Source organism: Zalophus californianus, chromosome 13 (genome assembly GCF_009762305.2).
Source record: "Zalophus californianus isolate mZalCal1 chromosome 13, mZalCal1.pri.v2, whole genome shotgun sequence".
Lineage (NCBI taxonomy): Eukaryota > Metazoa > Chordata > Mammalia > Carnivora > Otariidae > Zalophus > Zalophus californianus.
The window spans coordinates 87574621-87598549 of NC_045607.1; the positions used below are offsets into that span (position 1 = coordinate 87574621).

Sequence of the window (23929 nt, forward strand, 5' to 3'; positions counted from 1 at the left end):
TCAGTAGTTTAAAACAGTCTTCAATAAACTGTCAGCTCGTTCACTTTACATTCTTCTATGAGGTACATGATTTCTAAGAAAGGAAACCAAACTTATGAATGTGCAATCTGTGAATTAGAACAGTGCTTGCTTCCTGGATAGGGGTGGGGGCAGGGAAAGGAAGCTTTCTGCGGTGATAAAAATGTCCTATATCTTGATCAAAGGGCAGGTTCGATAATCACCCTCACAGCACACTGAACTGTCACTTAAGGTCTGTGTATCTCCCTGTAAATACATTGTAGCTCACTAAAAACTAAAAGGCAAAAAAAAAAAAAAAATGTATGTATATAAGATACTTCCATGTTTCTCTATTTTATATGAAATACACTAAGGGAACGCAATTAACTGCGAACTGAGAATAGATGCTTTCTTTTACAATGTCCAGATAAGTAATTCTGCTGTGTGTGTGTGTGCGTGCGTGCGTGCGTGCGTGTGTGTGTGTATTCAGGGGGACAGGTGAGTGTTTTCCCCAGAAAAGTCAAACAGCAATTTGTTAAGTTTCTCATAATGATATGCAGCTACAATAGTAATGTAAAACATCTGTGGGAATAATGACCAAGAATATAATTAAACAAAGCTTCTTCAAATTATTATATTTTAACATAAAATGAATTCTATTTTTAGCAAAGCAAAATAGTTACTGAATTATTTTACTCGGCTTATGGAAAAAACTGATTACAGGCAAAGTCATTCAAGTTGTTTGTTATGGTATACACATCACTGAAATGGGATATTTTTAGTTGCTACCAGGGAGGAGTTCTCTAAACATCAGAGGTGTCTGCTCAGAGGCGACAGTGGTTTTTGTTTTTTCAGATGCTTCTGCTGATAATACCAGGAATACGGTACTTTTTTTTTTCTTTGCCAATGGAGCTAATAAGATAAAGCAAATAAATTTAGATACAAATAACGTAACCAACTCAATTTCTTTAGCATCAGTTAATTCCAATTGTTTAATTTTAACCTTACTTATATTAGAGCAGAGTACTTAGGATTAAATCAGTGTTTCCACTAACACAGCTCTAAAATACATTATAATAACTATCAAATAATTGATATAGATATGCTATGACTTTGGGGATAATTTCAGTAATTTGTATAACTAAAATCATTTAAATTACCACTCAAAAGATGATAAATTATTAATAAACTATGAGGTTTTACATGTGGCCAGAAATTTAAATTATATAAGACTTCAATAAATGTATTATCTTGAAAAAGCAGTTATGGAAAATAGGCTCATCAACTTAAGCAAGATGAAGAGAAGTTGGAGAAAGTCCAGGAACGAATAATATAAATTACTAAGTGATTGGAAAATGACTTAACAAAGAAAGCCTAAAATAATTTGGATTTGTAGGGAACAGAAGGCTGGGGTGGGAATTAATACCATCTTTTATTCAACTGGATGAAGCAGTACTATGCAAACAGACCTTCCATGATCTCTGCCCAGTAAGAAAAGGATCTAAGATAAACCCAAGTAGCAACTAGAACGGCTATGATTAGGTACCAAGAAAACTTTCCCTTGCCGTTTCAAGACTTTGGGGTCTAATAACAAATACGGCTATAAAATCTGAAACTCTGAAAATGTTTAACACAACAGAGATGACCAAAGCTAGTCCTTTCTCCAATATATGCGTAGCGTACGTAGTAAGTGTTGTGGACCCCATGTGCCTGGGTGCTCAGCCTTACCGCTTGGACGCACAGTGGTCTAGATGCACACTCGAGCACCTGTTTGCCTGAGAGACTTCTCAGACCCTCGGCACCCTCTTTGCCCAGCTGCAATCAAATGTCAGGAAACTGACCCCTGCTGTGAGTAGCCTCTGCCAACAACCAACAGGAGTCTGTATAAAAACTCTAGGCTGCCTCTTTCCTCAGGTGGGGTAACTCTGAGATGCGGCCCAACGGTGGCTCCCAGATTGTCCCCGTGTGATCCATCCCCGACTTGGTCCACAGCTATAACGTGTATGATCATAAAATCTGTATTGGATCAATCCTTCCCTTGTTTCACTTTCCCAATATCCTACTGACATTTGTGGGAATCATCTTCCAAATAAGCTACTTGCACTGAAATTTTTGTATCGGAGTTTGCTTCTTTACCACCCAACCTAAGGCAACATATATGCCATTTCAATGTACCACCGTCTTTTAGATACTTAATAGTTTAAGTGGTTCCTCAATTTTTAAATTTCTTGAAAAACTTTTATAGCACCACAAGAAATGGAAACCTTCTACATTCCAGCTTTCATTATTATAGCACACCCAAAATGAATAATGTCCAAAGAGTTATTTAATTCTAGCCAGCTATTGTTGCCTGTTATAGCTGAGCTGGAATCCTACTGTGTTGTTGTTGTTGTTGTTGTTGTTACGATTTTATTTATTTGAGAGATTGAGAGAGAGAACACAAGCCAGGGGAGGGGCAGAGAAGCAGACGCCCCACTGAGCAGGGAGCCCAATGTGGGACTCAATCCCAGGACCCTGGGATCATGACCTGAGCCCAAGGCAGACACCTAGCCGACTTGAGCCACCTAGGTGCCTGTCTTTTGTTGTTTTTTAAGTGTGAATGCGGGAGTGGGGGAAGGTGAGCAAATGTTGGTAGAGATAAAAGATACGCTGCGCCTTGTTGATTATGTCGAGTGAGTGGCAGGAAATGGAAGGGGGGACAACTTCCTAGCTCTGTGATTCAACGTTTTCTTACACCTCTTTCACAGAACTACCTGAAGTCCATCTTATCATCTTAGACCACTTAAAATCACCTCACATTCCAATGGGATATGCATTCCACACTTGAGAAAATATTAAGCTACAGAATAAAGAACTCTGAGAAAGCTCAATCACAACCTTACTCAGAGAAACTTAGTAGAGGTCTCTCAAGGTTTCTGTGGCCCCTAGATGATCTCAGAAACTATTAAATAAAGAGCTAGGAATTCTAGTCTTAATTTTCTGGGTGGTTGTGGCCGAGTCACTTCATTTTTCTGGACCTCGGCTTCCTCAACCTTAAAATAGGAAACTCAAAAAGATTCATGTTTTTCTCTTCTGTTCTCCTCACTGCTGCAGGAATAGAAGGGATGAGCAAAGGTGAAGCTGCAGGGTTACCAGTCCCCTTGCTCCAAAGGAGTTCTAGGAAGATCAGTTTGACATATGGACCTGTTTGCTAGAAGGAAGAGGAGGAGACAGACAGACAGATATGGTAGGGAGAGAGGGAAATAGGTAGAGAGGAAAGAAGGAAGGGAAGGGGTAGGAGAAAGACTAGAAAAGAAAAAAAAAAACGATTTAAAAACTGACTTCAGGGGCGCCTGGGTGGCTCAGTCGTTAAGCGTCTGCCTTCGGCTCAGGTCATGATCCCGGGGTCCTGGGATCGAGCCCCGCATCGGGCTCCCTGCTCAGCGGGGAGTCTGCTTCTCCCTCTCCCACTCCCCCTGCTTGTGTTCCCTCTCTCGCTGTGTCTTTCTCTGTCAAATAAATAACTAAAAATATTTTTAAAAAAATAAAAACTGACTTCAAAAAATACCGGTACCACCTTGTACTTATTAGGATGGCTAGTCTCAAAAAAAGGAGAAAATATATGTTGATAAGGATGTAGAGAAATTTGAACACCCTTGTGTACTATTGGTAGGGATGTGAAATGGTGCAGCCACCAAGGAAAACAGACGGTCATTCCCCCAAAAATTAAAAATAGAATATACCATATGATACCGTCAAAATAGAATATACCATATAAAAATAGAATACACTTAAATTTTATTTTAGTGATCTCTACATCCCATGTGGGGCTCGAACTCATGAACCCGAGATCAAGAGTCGCATGCTCCTCCAACTGAGCGAGCCAGGCACCCCCAATAATTCCACTTCTGGGTATATACCCAAAAGAACTGAAAGCAGGGTCTCAAATAAATGCTTGTACACCCATGTTCATAGCAGCCTATTCACAAGAATCAAAAGGTAGAAGCAAGCCAGCGTCTTTCAACAGATGAACAGATAAACCAAATGTCGTATAAACATGCAGTGGAATATTTTTTGACTCTAAAAGGAAAGGAAATTCTGACATAGGCTACAACATGGATCACCTTGAAGACTTGATGCTAAGTGAACTAAATCAATGGCAAAAAAACAACTACTATAGGATTCCCTTTATGTGGGTCCACAGAGTAGTCACATACATAGGGACAGAAAGTAGAACACAGGTTACCAGGGGAAATGGGGAGTTGAATGTGTTCTGAGTTTCAGTTTTGCAAGAGGAGCTCTTGAGACTTGATGCACAGCAATGTGAATAACTTAGCAATATTGAACTGTACACTTAAATATGCCTAAGATGGTAGATTTTATGTTATGCTTATTTTTCCACAAATTACAATTTTTAAAAATCCAGGTTAAAAAACCCCACAGGACTAGATAATGTTTAAGATCTCTTTCAGGTCCACAGTTTTTGAATTAGTATTAATAAAAATTATGTAATTTATCATGGTCACGATACAAGATTCATGAGCAAAATTAGAACAAAAAGTTATTTATCCCATTAAATATTATGCACAATATTTGCAGGAGGTGTATTATAACCATTAATCTCTATGATGCAAGGAATGAGCCTCAGTGACTAATACTTAACTCATGCTCTTTACAGAGATTCACTAAAATATTACCTAAATGTTGGAAATCACAAGGCCAAAGTTTGCAGATTTAAGATGACTATTAATCTCTCAGCAGAGCTGTCACCTCCACTTTGAAGGCTATTGATTCCCAGCCAGAATGAAGGACAGTGTAACACCATAACCCTCTCATGGTCAAGCCTGTGTCGGGATGAGTTCTACATGTCTACAACAATACCTTGATTCTACACCCCAGTGAGTAGGACCTCACCATGCTGTAGCTTATCCATCTTGCCTACCTGTCCATGACACACTGCAATCACTTCATGTTTCTTAAAACGATTTGAATTAGCATACCATCTACTCATAAATTCTCAAATTTCTCCACGCAAGATGATGAGAGGTTTTCTAAAATTAAATAAATCATTTCATGTCATTTTTTTGTATAATTTTGTTTCTTACTGAAAACATAGAACCTAACCTAAGTTAATGTATCATTAAATTTTCTTTTCTTATTCTTCTTGGTTTTAACTTAAAATTTTTAAAAATTATTTGAACTCTCCTAAGTTTATTTTAGAAATCTATTTAATTAGACACAAATTAGATATTTGCTGGTTTAAATAAAAGTAGAAATGGAAGAATAGTAAACTATCAGTAAGCAAAAATATTAAAATACATATAACTGGCCAAGAAGCACATAAGAAGATGCTCAACATCATTAGTCATCAGAGAAAGGCAAATTAAGACCACAGTAAGATAACCACTACATAACTCACCAGCACGGCTATTATTAAAGACAGTAATAGCTCCAAGTTTGATAAGGATGTCCAGCAACTAGAATGCTTGTACACTGTGGGTGGGAATATAAAATGGTATAACCACTTTGGAAAACAGTATGGCAACTTCTCACGAAGTTAAACAAACACTTATCATGTGTGACCCAACCACTCTACTCCTCAGGCTTTATCCAAGAGAAATAAAAACATATATCCACACAAAGATTTAATATATGAGTGTTCAAAACTGGAAACAAACCAAATGTTCAATAACAGGTGAATGGATAAACAAACTGTGATACCTTACTATAATGCAATGTTATTCATCAATAAAAAGGAATAAACCACTAACAGACACAAAAGCATGGAGGAACCTCCCCAACACTATGGTAAATGAAAGAAGCCAGACACAAGGGAGTGCATGTTTTGTGATTTCGCGTATTTGAAATTCTACAAAAGACAAAAGGATCTAAATGACAGAAGATCAGTATTATATGGAACTAGGAATGGGGGAGGGGAAGAACGGAGCCGAATGAGGCACAAGGGAGCTATATGGGGTGATGAAAATGTTCTATATTTTGGTTGTGATGATGTTTATACAAGGGCACATATTTGTCAAAATCCATCAAACCCTACACTTAAATGGTGAATCTTATTGTATGTAAATGACATCTTCTTCCCGGAAAGTTATAGTATGGTAGCAATATTTTAGTTTGGTAGTTTCAAACTTCTTTTTCTAATCATTTTCCGCTCTGACTTAAAAAAACAATTTATAAATCACATACGTGTTCTATTGTATTAATAGGATATGTTTTATAAAACATATAGAAAAATAGGAATTATAAAATTAAAAGCTAAAGATCAAACATTTAAATATCCTGTTAATTAAGACAACTTCATTAGCTAATCTAATGGCATAATATATACTTAGGTGAGAGGTTCATGACTGAAGATAGTGGACATAAATCTGTATGTCGAAAATCTTCTTGGTCCTTAGAACACATGGACCCAACTTGTTATCACTTAGGCAGGGAATATCTAAACAGATTTTTGCTATGTGATTGTCAGAGAATTGGGGAAGCATTCATTCTGCTGACTTCTTTGTCTCTGCAATCTGTGTGCTGTCTTCAATATGTGGGAATGTTTTTAAGCTGCTTACCCATATTATGAAGTTAGCTTAATCAAAACTAGTCTATAAAACCTATTAATCCATCTTGCTGGAAACATAAAAAAAAATGCAACAAACAAGTAAGGTGGGGTTGTTACCAACCCCTCTTCCCTCAGGATGTCTCAGTTACACATGTGATATATGTAATTTGTTACATTTTAGCTATATTTCTTATTTTTAGGCAAAAAAATTTAATAGAAATTCTAACTTTTCTTCTTCTTCTTCCAATCTTCTTGCACAAACATAGGACGTAGATGTTCTACTGTGGAGACATCTGATAGTGACAATTTACACTATTCAGAAATTACAGCTTTAAAAGTGGCATGTGTGCATGTGCATATTTAACACTAAACATATAGTTAAATATTTTCAACCAACTATTAATTTAGACACTCTAGTATTACCTACTTCACTCATCAATTCAATAAACCACTTACTGAGCACCTATCATGTGCCAGACAGATCGCGTTTATTAGGTTGGACTATGGTGGGAGCAAAAGAAGATGAACCGTGGTTGGCTGGTTGGCTCAGTCGCTTAAGTGTCAACTCTTGGTTTTGGCTCAGGTCATGACCTCGGGGTTGTGAGGTCATGAGGTCAAGGCTCTGCGCTTAGCAGGGAGTCTACCTCTCTCTCGTTCTCCCCCTGATCCTCTGCCCTCCCCCTGCTCATGTGCACTCTCTCTATCTCTCTCTAAAATTAAAAAAAAATCTTTTTAAAAAATCACAACGATGAAACAGACTGCGAGGGAAAGGTACATATGGCTAGAGGAACGTATATCAGAAAGACTCAGTCCAATTTGGGGATCAGCCATGCTTCCCTGAGACCATGACTGCTGACCTCTAGTGTTCAATAAAATACTATTAAACCTGTACAAACATAAGCCAAGGTATAAATAATGATACTTGTGGGGCCAACTAGTATGATGAAACTTCTTTTGTACTCACTCTATCTGTGGTATCATTTAGCCTTGATTACTTTCATATTAGGGCTGGGTCTATTCCACCTCATTAGCCCAAGACAATTATAGTGCTCAACCTAACACCAAGAAGATCATAAACATCTATGAGAACACACTGAAAATGAATAGCAATCTCAGTTATAATGTAGTAATTCAGATGATCTGGAATAAATTCAGTTTCATTATAAGGATTATCTAAATACATACTTACACACACACACACAGTAGGTTCCTCAGGAAATATCCATATGTCACGTCTTGAGCAACTCTGCTCTTTGCAATCATTTTCCCATCTACAGTTCCTAGCAGAGTGTCTGATCCGATGAATCAATAATTTTGCCCTCATATTTACAAAATGCTTTGCACGTTACAAAGCACCATTACAAAGATTTTTCTCCTTTGATTTTACTGACAATTTGGGTACATTATCTACCTCAGAGATAAAGAACCTAAGGCGGGTGGGACTCATCCAGGAAGTCTTCCACAATTGCCCCTCCCATCAACTGACTCACCTCCAAATTACACAGTGTTCTACTCTGTTCCCAAAGCGCCACAGATACGGTGCAGCCACTGATACTCTCTGTGTCACTTCTGTTTACCTGTCAGTCTCTCTGGCCTAACCTTAAAGTTCTTCCTGTCCCAGGAGCAAGTGCAGTTCCTGCCACAGAACAGAGGCTCAGTCACTGTTTGCCAAATGAGCTCTGGGATACCGTGATGGCAAGTCAAAGGCAGGCAGGCTGAAGTAACTTGTTCAATACCACATAGCTTACTGATGGCAGACCAGGCATTCCAACTCACTCAGTTGGAATGAGATCTTCTGAGATTAAATTCAAGTCACTGTGCCTTTAGCCCCCAACTCTAATACTTCAGGGTGACATTATTACTGCTTCATAGGCAGTACCAACCAAAACATAGGTATGAATATAATTTAAGCTCAAACATCAAAAACATTTTCCATATGTGAAATAAACTGTCTACTGAGATCTTTTAGCATTGTCAGCATTTTCTATCTTTATACCGACTATTTAAAGATGATGGGTATTGTTTATTACACTAGCTTCTCTGGGCCATTTTTCCCCCCTAGATGGAGTTCCTCAGCATCTCTGATGCTTTTTTGCTTTGTTATTTTAAAATATCTATTTAAAATAAGTTGCTAAAGAAAATTTCTGTGCAATGTATTTATGAAATTGCTGGGGAAAATTAAGAGTAATCATGAGTTTTAAATGCATAACCACCTACGAGATCAATGAACCACAGGCAACAAACACCTTAGTGCGCCTCAAATGTCAAGGCAAAAGCCTTGAACATAAGTACAATAACAAAAAGGAAAAATCATTGGTAAAGTGGCTTTGCACAGAATAATTATGTTATCAAGGGTCATAAATGGGACGGTAATCAATGGTTTGGTCAGTTTCATAAGAAATTCAGAAAAATGATTATCACTGGGAACTAAAGCTTAGGCTCATTAAAAGCCAAATTAACTCCTTAGTATCACTTTCCAAAAACTTCAAGAATAATTTTGCTCTATTATTTCAACCTACAGATACAGTTTCATTCATAAAACAAAAACAACTCATGTTCGCTTGTCTATATAGTTTTAACTCTGCTAGTGATGAGATTCAAAGTTACCCTGAGATTCACAAATGCGACAGTGCCTTTTTAAACCTAATTATGTTAAGAAACACTTTTATTTGAGAATCACCTTTCTTCTTATATTTCAAGTGCTATCTTTTCTAATGTATTTTTTCTTATTTCACTTCTCTTCTTTAATCCTACCACTTTTAAAAAGCTAAAATTGCTAATAATAAGAAGGCACAGATTGAACAGGATCCCAAGCTATTAAGACTTAATAAACCCGAAACCCCAAGTAGTAAAGGAAGAAAGAAAAAAAATTATGACTTTGGATAGCTGTGTAGATTTATGAGAAACAGCCTGACCAACTTGCAAACCAGAAATAGAAGCCCTACGTATTACTGTTTCCAGTTTTGAGGCCTACCTTCTTGTCACCCATTAAAATTATACCTTATAGAAATAAAAGATAATCTTTTAAAGCAATCTTCAAAAATTAGGAGCATTAAAAGATGAAAAACTATACCTTTTCATTTAATAAAAAACCAGTATTGTATCTGCTTCCCCATCCAATAATTAACATGTTAATTGTAATATGAATTTGGGCGACTTTAATTTTTTAAAGCTTGCTAATCAATTGATTTTTTTGATGAATCTAGTTTCCCTCCCAGTTGGGATGGGAATGGTTGTCTGGGCCTTTATACAACTGGATATATACCGGTACTAATTAAGACAAAAATCAAAGCCGCAAACAGGCTAATTATCTTTGTTGAGTTTAGGACCTAATTCCTAATTTCTAACGCTTGTGTTTATTTTCTTGAGCATAATTTAGTTTGCATTTTCTAACAACCAGGTTTTTAAGCAGTCCTCCATTGTATCATCAATTCATTATACACATTTGTGTTTTTATAAGTCCTAAAAATATCACCAATTTTAACTGATCTTTTGCTTTATGTGTTGATCAGGCTTCCTTGCTTATATACGTATATGTGTACGTATGTATGTGTGTATGTACTTTCTTGGTAGTAATTATCAAAACTGGAGACTTGATGGAGAATGTGGAGAGTGTGACAAAAATCTCAAAACTGATTTTCCTCTACATTTTTTTCTTTTCTTTTATTTAAAACTTTGACTCGCTGAGGTGAGACAAAAGTATTTTAAATTTGGGATACTTTTTTGAAGAACTCTTGTACCTTAGCATAAGTATTGGGCAAAATTTCAGGTTTTACTTATTTAAAGGTAAAATACTAAATAAATACCCATGTCTATTGAAAACAGTATTAGGACTAGTAGCTCAATAATCACTTCACAAACTTCAATTGGTAAACTTGGATTGGTATTGATTTTTAAGCGCTTTTTCTTTTGATATGATTTCAGGCTTCTGGAAAAGTTGCAAGAATTATACACAATATTCCCAGGTAGCCCTTCCCCAGATTATCTGAATAATAACATTTTACTACATTGATTGTATCATTTTCCCTCTTTTATTCCCAAGGTTCTATAGTTACTGATGCTCATACTTATGACTGAGTTTAGAGAGGGCTTCAGAAGTTCAAGGTTTATAATTTTTTTATATGCTAGCTATTTTGCTCAAAGAGCCCTTTATATCCCAAATACTCCTGTTTGCCTCACTAGTTTTGCTTGTGGGATTTCTGAAAAATGCACAGTGATTCATAAAGCTAAACCCAATCCTTCTTGACATAAAGTATATTATGTTCTTTGCCGTAGGACTGCCATGTTCAGTACCGTTATGTCAGAGAGCTTATACCACTTAACAGCTGATCTTGATATAACTCATCTGACCGCTTTATCTCTGTAGGGTAGAGCTTAGGAGCTCAGGCTCTAAAGTCAGATGACTTGGATGTGACTCCCGGCTAAAAAAAAAAAATTCATGACTGAAGGAAGGTATGTTAGTTTTAAACATCGGGTTTCCAACTTAGCACTGAGCAACAGGACAGCCAGCACCAAGAGCGTAGCTCTGGTTTGCTTTAAAGGGGAAATCCATCAGTCCGCCAGGGCTGTGTGCAAGGAAAACGAAGCATCAGAGTCTCTCTGCAGAAATGGCTTTGACTGATGTCAACACAAACTTTTAAAGAAAATAAAGAGGCATTCCATGGGTGTCTATTTCTACAATCAGCCCTGGATCAAAGGAAGAGCAAAATTACCATTTTTCATGGATAGAAAAGATAGGTGTTAAGTGTTCCAGAAAATTAAGCTTCTGACATGCTGGTGTGGTACAGGTAGGGAGCTTGAAGAATTTTGATGGACAATTCATCTTGCTGCAAAAGTGTCCAGGAGAGGAGATGACTCGCAGACTCTGTTCCCTATATCCTTATAGCTTCCACAAAGGCATCTCAGGAACCGCTGTCAGGGGCAAGGAGAACCTAAGTGGACAGGGTCGTTAAAAGCTTTAGAAATGACGGGCTGAGCTCCAAGCACAGGGAAGGGCCCACAGCAGGTGCTCAGTAAATGGCAGTTACAATTATTGGATTTGTTGTTTCCACTGGATTTCTGACAAAGCTGAATGGTGGTCAACTTCAAAATGAGTGCTTACTGGGGCGCCTGCATGGCGCAGTCGGGTTAAGCGTCTGATTCTTAGTTTCCTCTCAGGTCACGATCCCAGGACATGGTACTGAGCCCTGTGTCGGGCTCTCTGCTCAGCGTGGAATCTGCTTAGAGTTTCTCTCTCTCTCTTCCCCTCCCCCCTGTGCTCTCACATCCATGCTCACTCTGTCTCTCAAATAGATAAATCTTTAAAAAAAAATCAAAATGAGTTATTACTGAAAACTTAAATAGCTTATACTTAGAGCCAGACCAGGAGCCACCTAGGACCCCATCTCATGTCTCACTACTTGTCTATGTCCCCCTCTCTCCTCCAGTCTCAGGAAACACTTCCTTTTATTCCCTCACTGGTTACCTCTATTCAATCTTAGCTTAAAGGTCACTTCCTCTGGAAAGACTTCCTTGACCAGCTCAGACTATAAATAATTTTTATTTGGGCCTCAAAGTTTCTCTTTATTTCAGATACTGATGGCAAATAGGCTCAGCTATGTTGAGATCTATTACACTGAAATTGCATTTTTAGCACAGATAAAGAATTCCTCTGATTTGCTTTGGTGAAAAGGGCCAGTGCTCTGTTTAAATTATGTTCCACCTTGTGCAAATTATATGTTAACAGAAGTGCCAGTTATCTTAAAGTTTTCAACTTTCTACTCATGTGAAAAATTGCTTAGAACAAACAACTCTTCCAGTAAAAAAAAAAAGATCCCGATGTTGGAACTGATGGTTTGATAAGCAAATTAGATATTCACAGGAAACATTATGTATCTCTAGGAACAAAATTATGTAATCCACTAAAATTCGTCTATACAACTAAGTGATTTATTGAAGGAGAAAATTTTCTGCAATTCAACTCCAGAAGGTCTTTTGGGATAGTTGCAATAAATGAATAATTTAAGCCTCTTCCAACTGGAAACCCAAATTCCAATCAGGTTAGCTAAAATAGTAATATAATAATCTCACCTTCATTTTCTAAACTCTTATATCCTACCACGACACCACACTTAATCCAAAATTGTTATATTTCATGAACTGAATAAAACACTGGAGGTATTGCTGATATTTACTGAGAAATCCTCTGGCATTTTCTCTATCACTATGGCGACTGTAATGGGTGCCCATCCAGGGTGGAGAATGCCAATACTGCCCCTGTAGGTAAGACCATGTGGTCTCCATTCTGATCTAGAGCCTGAGCCTCCCTAACTCATAAGCCACAGTAATACAAAGAAGGACCAGAGGTCCATTCTTACTGAAGAAAATGAAAGCAACTGTTTTTTTAAAAAACTAAAGCTGTAGAGGAAGAGTTACCTGAAAGTGAGGGCAAAAAAGAAAAGGCCAAGGGCCAAGCCTTATAGAAAAGGGGGTAAAAAACAATCCCTAAATTAGAGGAGTTATATAATACTACTAAGAACAAGGAAAATAATAACAGTAAAAAATAATAATAAATTTATTGAAGGCTCATTATATAATATCAGGTAGTACCTTAAATTAATGAACACATTATTTAATATCTGTAGCTAAGCATAAGCCAGATATTATTATCCCTATTTTATACATGGGGAAATTGAGTCTCAGGCAAGGTTAGTAATTTGCCCAAGAGCATATAACCAGAAAGAGCTAGAGCCAGGATTTGAACCCATACCTTCTAACTATGAATCTCAGTCTCTCCACCTCTATAAAACCTGCTTTCCTTGACAAAGTAGCCCTCCAAGAAATAAAAGGGGAAGCAGCCCAAAAGTCAAGGAACAACAGAGATATAGGATAGTTAACAGTATCAAGTGTCAAAGGAAAATCCAGAAAGATCTAGAGAATACTGCTGGATTTGGTTCTGTCCAAAGTGCACAGTTTCCACAGTTGTATGGGTAGCACCCAAATTGCACAGGGTGAAGAAGCAGCTGGACAAAAGGGAAACAGGAGACAAGTACAGATGTCTCTCTCAAGAAAACTGGCAGTGAGGGGCCAGACCATGAAAGATATCAACTGAAGAGGGCAAAGAACAAAAATACGAGGGAGGGAACACATGGAAAGGCACCACAAATGGCTCATCTGACTCAGCCTCCCACAAGAGGTTCTTGGGAAACACTTCCACATCCCTCACTTCTTGCCCCTCACCGCCCGATACAGACTCCCTGATTTCCCTTGAGCTCCTCCATGCTTTTCCCTACCAGAAATAGCCTCTTCCAGTTTATTTTTCTTATGACCTCCAACTTTTCCTTCAGCACACTGCTCAAAGGTGTGATTACTGACCCTTACTCCCAAGAACAATCTCCACTGTTACTCCTGAGGCACTTGGTATCCAATTCTATAATAACATCTATCTCCCTCAAAAGTTGGCATTCCACAGTCAGGGACCATGTCAAATCACATCTGAGACCCCAGCATTTAACACAATGCCCATATTCCTCTGCAACTACTTTGTCCTAAACTGATGACAATGATCCAACTCCAGACAAGAAAGTATTTTTAAAATCACTTAACAGAGAATCAGTGCATATGACTACTCAACCATTTAAATAGTAGAGCTCTTATTTTTTTTACAAATATTCAGTAGAGATGTTCAACTAAAAGGCCTACATATTGGATTGGCACAGCAAAATGTATTTCAATTGTAAATCAGCATGTTCCTTTGAAACACCTTTTCATATTAGATACTAAAAATTAGCAATTCTGGCTCTAAAAAATAAAATAAATATGCTCCTCAAGAGCTAAAATCATTCTCTTTTGTTTTTCTATAAAAACACATTCAACAGGAATTCATTTTAAAGTGTAACCCTATCTTTTAGGATGTCTGCCACAATCTTAATTAGAATACTGTCCCCTTGGGGAACCAAGCCAATGGGAATCAAGTCCCAAATAAGAGCGAACCACAGAAAAATGTCTTTGTTTCTGTTGATTATATGAGATAATGGTCGCAAATGAAAAGAATTCTATTCGTGTCCATCAAAGCTAAGATGCACAAAAAGCAAATCTCTTGACCCTGAACAGAAAAGAAAGCTAAAGACAGAAATGATGGAGTACACTACCTCAGACTTAGCTCTCCAAACTAGCGAAAGAACCCATTTAAAATATTACAGATCAAATTTCAAGCCAATACAATATTCTCTTATGGATTTAACATATTATAGGCGATCTTTTTCCCCCTTAATCAATATTCACTGCTTCCATCATAAGAACTTTCTCTTGGGTATACCGCTAATCATCACAGTTTCTTTCTGGTTGTGTGATGATATACTACAGATATCACAGGAATATGGCAAACAGAAGTGAGCATAAAAATGACCCCTCATTGAAACTGTGGTCTCATGTGAGGATCTCAGGAGCACCCATGTTAAAATTCCTTTCCTAAAATCTGTTTCCAAATATTTGAGGCATCATTTTAAAGATACCCATACAAAAGAGATCTACTGGGATTCATTTAAAATTTACCCTTCTTGAAGGGTAATCTTCTTGAAGATTGCCCTTTGCCTAGAACCTAACTGGAAATTCTGATTGACTCTGTTTCCTAAACAAAGTATCATTTATCCCTTTGACCACAGGGATAATATGCTCACTTGCCAGAATGTACCATAACTTATATGAAAATGCTAAATAGACAGACTGATACTAACCAAAAAGAAATAATACAGCTAGAATTCTATTCTATTCACTTTCATACCTCAAATTATAATATATAACAGTCACTGCCCAGATAGATGATTTACGGAAAAACCAAGGTTCTTATCTGAATATAATCTTGAAATGAATTTTTAATCATGTAAAAAGAGGTTTCAATGTCCCAGTTACATACTAAAGACCCACTAGAAAAGAAAGTGAGTCCCTGTGCAGGAAAAGGTAAAGACCACAGTCTCTGATAATAAAAGAACTCAAACAAAGTTGACGGCTAACTTGACAAAAGATTTTTTTCTTTGAATTCAAATAGAAGCCCCTCAACCCCAGGGCTCCACTCTACCTGGAATGTTATGTTTACAAGAAGCGGTACAGGGATAACACAGTTGCCTGCTTTGACAGAAAAGATGTGTTCCTTTTTCTAAGGAAGGGGGAAGACAGGCAGGGACTGGAGGGAAAATATGAACTGTACTCGGAGGGGCAGTTAAAACTGGGAAACATGAAAGGGAGAAAAAAGTCTTAGAGCCTTGGTTTAAAGTGGTTAAGGAATTATCCTCAATGTTAGCAGAACCTGAAGCCCAAGATTACAACAAGGAGTAAAAGTTGTGACTTTAGTCTAGGTTCTGCTTTGAAAAGAATCTAAATTTGCTGGCTATGGGAGAGAACAGAACAGTAGAAGACATTTTCCTCCTTCCCTCTCCTGGATTTTTAATTCTGTTTTAGGGCAAGTAGGGTCAAAGACCTCTCAGATTTAGGCATAAAATGACCAACTTGAAGAATAATCTACAAAAAACTCTAACAAATCACTCAAGGCAGGGGGAAGGTGGGGGGTGGGGGGAGGAGTTCATTTCTAGCCATAGTCTATAGAGACCATCAGTCCAAAAAGTCTTTTTATAAAGATGATAATGAGTAATATTAACATTTTAATATCTAATCAACATACTGAATTTGAATATTCTTACAGATTTTTATTGAATTGGGCAACCATATCTATATTTGGAAAGCTGAAACTCTACGGTGTTTTGTGAAATGGTGAAAAATTATAAAAGACAGGAAATTTGATAAAGTATTATATAACAAGATCTTATAATCATTGCTCAGAATTCTCTATTCCTGAACCAGATTGTCTAAGGAAAGGTAGAAAGTTGAGCTCATACAGAATAAATGAAAAAGCATAGAAATAATTTTAGAATCAACATTTTACTGGGTACTTATTACTCAGTGAGATCAGAACCTTCATGCTTTGAAGAAACAGAACTATATATTAGATCTTAAAATTTTCTGTTTTTTTTTCAACTTTCTAATCAATATAATATTGCATGCCTCAACATTCAAACATTTTAGCTATAGACCTTTTCTTCCCATCAGAGTGGTCAAAGCAAGGACACAAATAAAAGTTGAATCAATAGAAGTAATTACCTTTGACATCAATGCCATGATTTCAATATCCATCATGGGTCAGTGACAAAGGCTAGAAGATTGTAAAGGTATCCCACTACATGTAGTTTGAAAACTCAAGATGACATCAGCACATTAACGATACAAATATTATAGACAAGTGAAGAGCAACAAGAAATTACTTCAGCAATTATCTGACCAGTTGTAGAAAATTTATCTACAGGGACACTGTGAGAATGTACTAGGGAGGGGAGACTGGGTGGCTCAGTCAGTTAAGTGTTTGACTCTTGGTTTCGGCTCAGGTCATGATCTCAGGGTCATGAGATTGAGCCCCAAGTCGACAGGCTCCACGCTGAGCATGGAGCCTGCTTAAGATTCTCTCTCTTTCTCTCTCGCCCTCTGCCCCTCCCCTGCGCTCTCACACACGCTCTCACACACATGTATGCATGCTCTTTCTCTCTCTCAAAAAAAAAAAAAAAGAATGCACTAGGAAGCATCAAATGTGACACTTTTCTAGTTTAAAAAAAAAGGGAAAAAAAGGAAAAGAAAAAAGAAAAGAAAAAAAAGACAGAGGAGCAAAAACTCCTTCCAAATAAGTCTGGAAGGACTACAGGCAACTCCGGGCAAATATCACACTAACCCATGATGTGAAATAAAACACTTTGTTGACAAAAAGAAAATGGGAGTTCTCACCTTCTTTGCTTGGTGTAAGGGGATGTAAAGTATCACCTGCTGTGAATGTCCTAGAGGAAAGAGCTAACTCGAGGAGCTGAAAAATATGCCTGCTGGGAATGAGCCATATGGCACAGCACAGTGTTTTCCAACGTGGGGTCTATGTGTACATGAGATTACTTTTTATGAGGACAAAGAACAAGGTGAGTGTGCATATGTATGATTTTCTATTTATGCTTGTGATACTGATTTTCCACTTCTGGCAGCAATTTTTGTTTTTTATAAGAGGTTATTACTTAATACAAAAAGTGATTTTATTTAAGCAGGAATCAGAGTCTCTCCACCCACTTCTTGCAGTGAGATGGGTGCCTTCTGGAACTTCGGTGAAAGTTTGGGGATTTATTCTTTGGTTTAATCTCTGCACAGACGAAGACCAACCACGGGTGATACCATACGAAAAAAAGGATTAAGTGAATGAGGCAAGAAATACCCAATCTTTTTCCCCTACTCAGCTCTCAGGCAGTCAAGTATTCTCCCTCTAAACAGGAAGCTGCAGAAGTCTTCTTTAAAATTATGACAGCCCAAGAGAAAAAACAATGATACTAAACACCAGAGGGAACCCAGTTAAAAAGCCCAGTCAGATGACCCTACATTGAAGTCAATGACCCACCCATGCATTCACATGGTGTTTATCCTCATGCTTTTAAATATGGATAAACACCCAAGATTATGAGATATCAAAGAAATGCTTCAAAAATAAAAGGAGACAAAAAACAAAAAACAAACCAAACCCCAAAACCAAGAACAAAGTAGCTTGAAGGAAACAGACTATACACAGTAAAGAAAAAAATTTCAACAACTTTAAAAAAATTAATATCTTCGAGGAGAAATAAAAAGATAAGATAATCAAGAAATAAAACATGATGTTACGAAAAGGAACATACAGGAAAACTTCAAAAAAGCTTCTTGATCCCAGCACTCTCCCTGCCCATCCCATTCCTATCTCCTGAAAAGAAATTAACCTTAAGTGCCTCTGTCTACCATTTAGCAAAAGCTATCCCCTTCCCTAGCTACTTTCCTATAACTGTTAAGAGCAACGTTTGCTAAAGATTCTCCTTGATACTAAGAAATTACAGGCAAATTGCAAGTCTTAAGATAATGCTCTATATGATCTTTCTCATTTATTTTCTCACCACTCTTCGGAAGAAATGATAGACCAAGGTGTTCCCAATCCACACTGTAGAACTATTAATTGGCACAAAGAGCATTATTTTGTCAGTATCTTTCCAAAACAAGCTGAGTGTCCTGAGTATGAATAAGCTCTGTAGTAAACATGTGACGATGAATTCATTCTCAATTTTTTAAATGGAATGAGTCAGATCTCCAGACCTTTAAGATAATTTAATTTTCATTCAACAGTATTTTTCTAGTCACCAAAATACTCAGGCATTTTCTAAATCATCACAAAGGCAAAATCCTTGCCTGGAGGGTATATGCAACCTCTCCTTTATTATGTACTACTTCTTGTGAAACAATTTATGAAACTCTGATTGCTGATATTTCAATAGGAAAGAAAGAGGAAGTTGTGATAAAGAATAGGAGAGGGGAGAGGAGAAGGGACAGAACCTATGGAGGAAGATGGTCAAGGCAGAAATAAATGTTTTCTTCAGGAGTGAAGAGGCTCTTCCAGAATAGGGATTATGGTTTGGATACTTTTCTTTGCATCCCTACAGCCCAACCTGGACAGAATCTGCCACATCCAGGAAGGGCTCGAGAAACATTTGCTGAGTTAACGCAAGGGCTGAACTCCATCTATCTCGGCGCCCACCGGGCCAGAACACATCTGAGGGGGCGACAGCAGCTCCTTACCTGTTGTTGCACAGGTACCTGCTGCACCACCTGGGTAGGCACTGCTGCTTGACTGGCCACAGACGTCTGTAAAGTCACTGTCGAACCTGTGTCCGACCCGGTCTCTGATGTCTGCATGATGGTCTCTGAAATGTAGCAAAACAGAGATAAAGTTGTAAACGCATGCCTCATGCGACCAGCTGCATGACATTTGTTCTTAAAGTCCTATACAGAGAATAACTTTCAACTCTCAAGTGTACTTCTTACGCCAACACCCCGCCATGATCTTCCATGCATGGTTAAGAGTCACTCTGGCCACTTTTTAAATAAATGCAGAAAATGACAAAGTCGCATTCAAAAAAAGAAAAATCCCCATTTAGCACCTCTCGCTTTGAGGCTATAAAAGCTGAACTTCATTGAAATCTACCTTCCTTAGGTCTCATCCATTATAAAATGGTTCAATTGTATTATAAACTACAGTCCAAAATTATTTCCAGGTACTCAATTTTCAGTCCACAAACCCTAACTAGATGTAAATATGTCATAAAATGTTATTTTCTAGACACTTTTTTGGCCATTAAGATGTCACCAAAGGTGTATAATTTAGAATAAATTATTTCTAACATCCTTTCCAACTTTCAAACTTACTATGCTGTGATCTAAAAATAAAAAGCAATGTATATCCAAAAATTTAACGAAAGGATCAGGCTCACTGATTTGCTCTGCCTTTGGTATGATACGTACTAAAATCAACCTTGATTTTACACAGAGATAGCCAAAGATCAACAATGTTTAGTATTTTGAGGATGGGGAGGACTACTCTTATAGAAATGAGATTTGTAAGCAAAGCCACGAAATTTTACCTTCTCCCATTCAGAGTTCAACCTGGCACATTTTTTAGTTCGTATGTGTGTGACCTGCTCACACAGGGTAAATTCCGTAGCATGTGCTCTAACAGGTCTGGTTTCTCAGACCTCCCGGTCTCAACATTCCCTTCTGCTACTTATATGGTCAGTGGAATAAGTACTAATTTCTTTGTTATTGAACAGGGCCCAGAATTCTAATTTTCTTTTCTGGGGGCTTGGGGGCACAATATTTAATTGGTAGCCTAAGAAAAATACTGCATTATGGTTTAAATCTGTGAACAGTAATGGTGAATATTAATTTTCCCCAAGAAAATTCTGGAAGAGTATCCAGTTCTTTCAAGTAGGAAATTAAGTCCCTCATCATTTTTGTCACAGTGTCACAGTGTGCCCTCTTCCAATTTTCCCCCCAAACCTTTTCTATCATCTCATTCGATTTTGGAAATGGACCTCTGAAGACACCTCATCCACTTTTCTTATTTTATAAACGAGAAAACTAAAACCCAGAAAGGTGGAGACTCACTCAAAGTGACAGGAACAGTCATGGGAATAGGTCTGGTCCTAAGAGCTAAGGACTCTTCCAAATGCTCTACGTGTTAACGTATGAGTAAATTAACCCATGTAACAACCCGGTGTGATTGGTAGGGTTATAATCCTCCACTTACAGAAGAGGGACCCTGGGCACGCAGACTGAAGATGGTTAGAAGCTTATAAAATAAAGGGGGAAGTGATAGAGACTGGAGCTACCACCCCATTTATTTGGGTCAGCTACTAACGTTCAGCTCCAAGAAGTTGAGAATTTGTGGGAAGGCTAAGCTGTAGGTGCCAGGTCTCCCAATTTTCCAAACGAAGCTGAAAGTTCAGATTTTTATGTGAAATCTCCCAAATGATGGTTCCTTTTTTAAACTGTAGTATTAATCTTCAAGCGCGCACGCGCACACACACACACACACACACACACACACACACACACGCATGCACACACACCCCTTTGGGCTAATATTTAAGACCATGGACACGCCTGAAAATGTCTGAGAATGACAGAATTCACTACATAAAATTCTTGTCTAGTTAAGATTAAGTGGAACACCCCTGGTTCTCAAACTTTGGGGAAGGGATATACACATTAGGAACCCTATCTGTGCCTCTTCCTTTATTCCATCCCAGAGGGAAAAATATACCCTCCCCAAAATGAAAGCAAAACCAATGCCCTTTGATTCATTACATGCCTGTAGACCATCAATACCTACTGTGCTACCGCAGAGGAGCTATTAGTGAAAGTGAGGGGATTAGTGAGCTCTCTTTCTGCAGAGAATGAAGAATGAACCAGATGTCGCATGCCATCTCCAGGGAGGTTTTCTTAGCCTCTCTTCCCAACTCCAAGATAGGTGGAGGCCTTGAAATCTGCTTAGTATATAAACGAAGACAGGGTTGCCAATTATGGCCATTTGAGGGTGGGTGTTTCTTAGAGTGAAGTCACTCACCTAAAACTCCCTCCTATTTCTCCAGCGCTGGCTGGGAATTTTATCGAGGCTTTGTCATGTGCCCATACATTGTTCGGCAGACCAGTCTACACACCCCTTTTGGTTTTTGATCCATGCCTTGACATCTACTATTTTAGACCTAACATATTCAAGAATATAAAGATCTCTTTAAAAATTAAATACACTTGGAGGGCCTAGGTGACATAGTCGGTTAAGTGTCAGACCCTTGGTTTCTGCTCAGGTCGTGATCTCAGGGTCATGAGATTGAGCTCCACATCATGCTCAGCGCAGAGTCTGCTTAAGACTCTCTCTCTGCCCCTCCCCCCCAAAATGAATAAATAAATGAATCTTTGAAGAAAAATTAAATATACTTTTAAAGCAATTCCTAAGAATTCTCAATAAGCTATCTGAGAGAGCTTATCAGAAGATAAAAGGCACAGATTTGAAAACTGGCCTCTCATGGGCTGTATTAGACTCCAAAGACAGGCTTTGGCTCAGAGTTACTACAAATTAAAATTCTTAATTACCAATATTTAAAAATTGGAAATCTCCATGTTAAAAACCAATTTCCAGATTCTTACAAAAAATATGAAAATTTAGAAAAGGTGAGCCTATATTATGTGTTTTATAGACAAATTATTTAAATGGCAATACTCCTTCACTTGCCTGGCCTCTATAGGCATGGGAGTTCATGACACTTTTTGGGGTAATCAGAAATTTAGTCTTGTGCATCCAGATCGAAAATGGAAAAATTACATTTTGGGTTTAATCTTGATAACATTTATACTCATTTGCTTCTTTCATATAAAAGAGAAATACCCAAGTTTTCAACACTTTACTAAGAGAAATGTGTAACCAGATGATTGGAAGTATGATTTTCCTCATTTTGCAGATGAGTCAACGGACACCCAGAGATGTTAGGTCACACTTAGCCAAGGTCAAACAGCTGGAGGTTGGAAAGGAGGGTTTGGATATACCAACAAAGCTCACGCACTAAACAACTAGACCAAGTAAGTGGGGAGTCCTGAATTTCAGAATAGACATTGCATAGATAGAAGAGAAGAGATTAAAGAAAAGCAAACTGGGGACCTTTTTGGAATGAAAAGGAAGGAAAGCGGTCCCAACTATTTTAGAGGAGCAATCTTTGCAGGAGAGACTGGGGAAAATGAGATGGAAGGAAAATTACAGCTTTGTAACTTCAAGTGAGAAAGTCATGGAGAGCTTTCCATCCAGCCTCTGGCTCCATGCCACCTCAAAACTGGCACAGAAAGCCCAATCCAGAATAACCAGTAATTGCCCCAGAACATCTTCTGTTTCCTGCCCGTGACTGCTCCTCATCCCACCTCATCAGCTCCTGGATCACAGGGTCGTGTCAAAGGATAAGAACTTAGTCTCTCCATCTCTCCTTGACGGACCCAACTCCATCCTCCTATGATTTCACTGTCCTTCCTCAGTTATGAGGAAGAGACTTCCCTTGCCAAGGCCTCATGGCTTGAGAGGGTCTCAGTCCCATCCCTGGCAGAGACTGGCTCAAAAACTCACAACCATAATTAGGTCTCTCATCTGACAAGTCTTTCCTGGGTGCCATGCAATACGCTAAGTGCTCAAAATACACCTCATTTAATCCTCAGAAGACTCCCATTAATGGCAGCACTCTCATTTCCACTTAACAAACAAGGAAACTGAGGCACAAATGGATTATGTAACTTGCTGAACGCCACACAGCAGGTAAGTGGAAGAGCCTGAGTTCAAACCCAGGTTTATCTGACCCCAAAACCTACGATGTCACCACTACATATGTATTACTTTGCAATATCATGATGACAGGGCTTCCAGATGAAAAGTTACAGACTGTGGGTCTGAATGGCCAAGTCTTTGGGATTCTCAATCCATTGTATTTGATCTACATCTTCCAATAACAATGGACAGGCATCACTTCTCTCTCTGACATGGAAATTAGGAAGTGTTCTCTCTCTTTCTGCTGAGGCCATAAGAGAACCTAACTCCTAAGTATTTTTCCAGAGGCATTTTAACTGATTAATTCTGAAGACCTGACTTAACAGCAGATCAATTAGAATGTTAAAGCATGTCTGAGGAGTAGAACCCTCCTGCCAAATTTTGCTAAACAGATCATTTAAACCCACTGACGCATTCAGAGTGTTCTGGTAGCTTTCCAACATTTCAGCAAAGCAAGAATCATCACTGAGGGTAGTGTCTTAGCAGGCTTTACTTGTAGGTTTTGTTTTAGACCCAACATAAGGTTTGTGTGTACATTTGAGGTGTTCCCATTCAACCAGCAGTGGTTTCTGTGCTTTGTTTATGTTTGGGAGTAATTTGGTTAGTTCAGTTCCTTCACAGCCCCCTTTCAAGTGATATTTGTTTATCAGCCACAAATGCAGTCACATTAA

The 23929-nt window shown here is 38.1% G+C and overlaps 1 protein-coding gene across 13 annotated transcripts in view; it reads right to left on the bottom strand.

The window, feature by feature from the left end:
• Nucleotides 1-23929, bottom strand: part of RFX3 (regulatory factor X3) — a 274696-nt gene that overhangs the window by 129464 nt on the left and 121303 nt on the right. For all 13 annotated transcript variants that reach the window (XM_027616062.1, XM_027616061.1, XM_035723664.1 and 10 more), the window contains one exon: nt 19196-19320. In XM_027616062.1, the coding sequence (XP_027471863.1) occupies nt 19196-19320 (125 nt within the window). The remainder of the gene's footprint in view (nt 1-19195; nt 19321-23929) is intronic.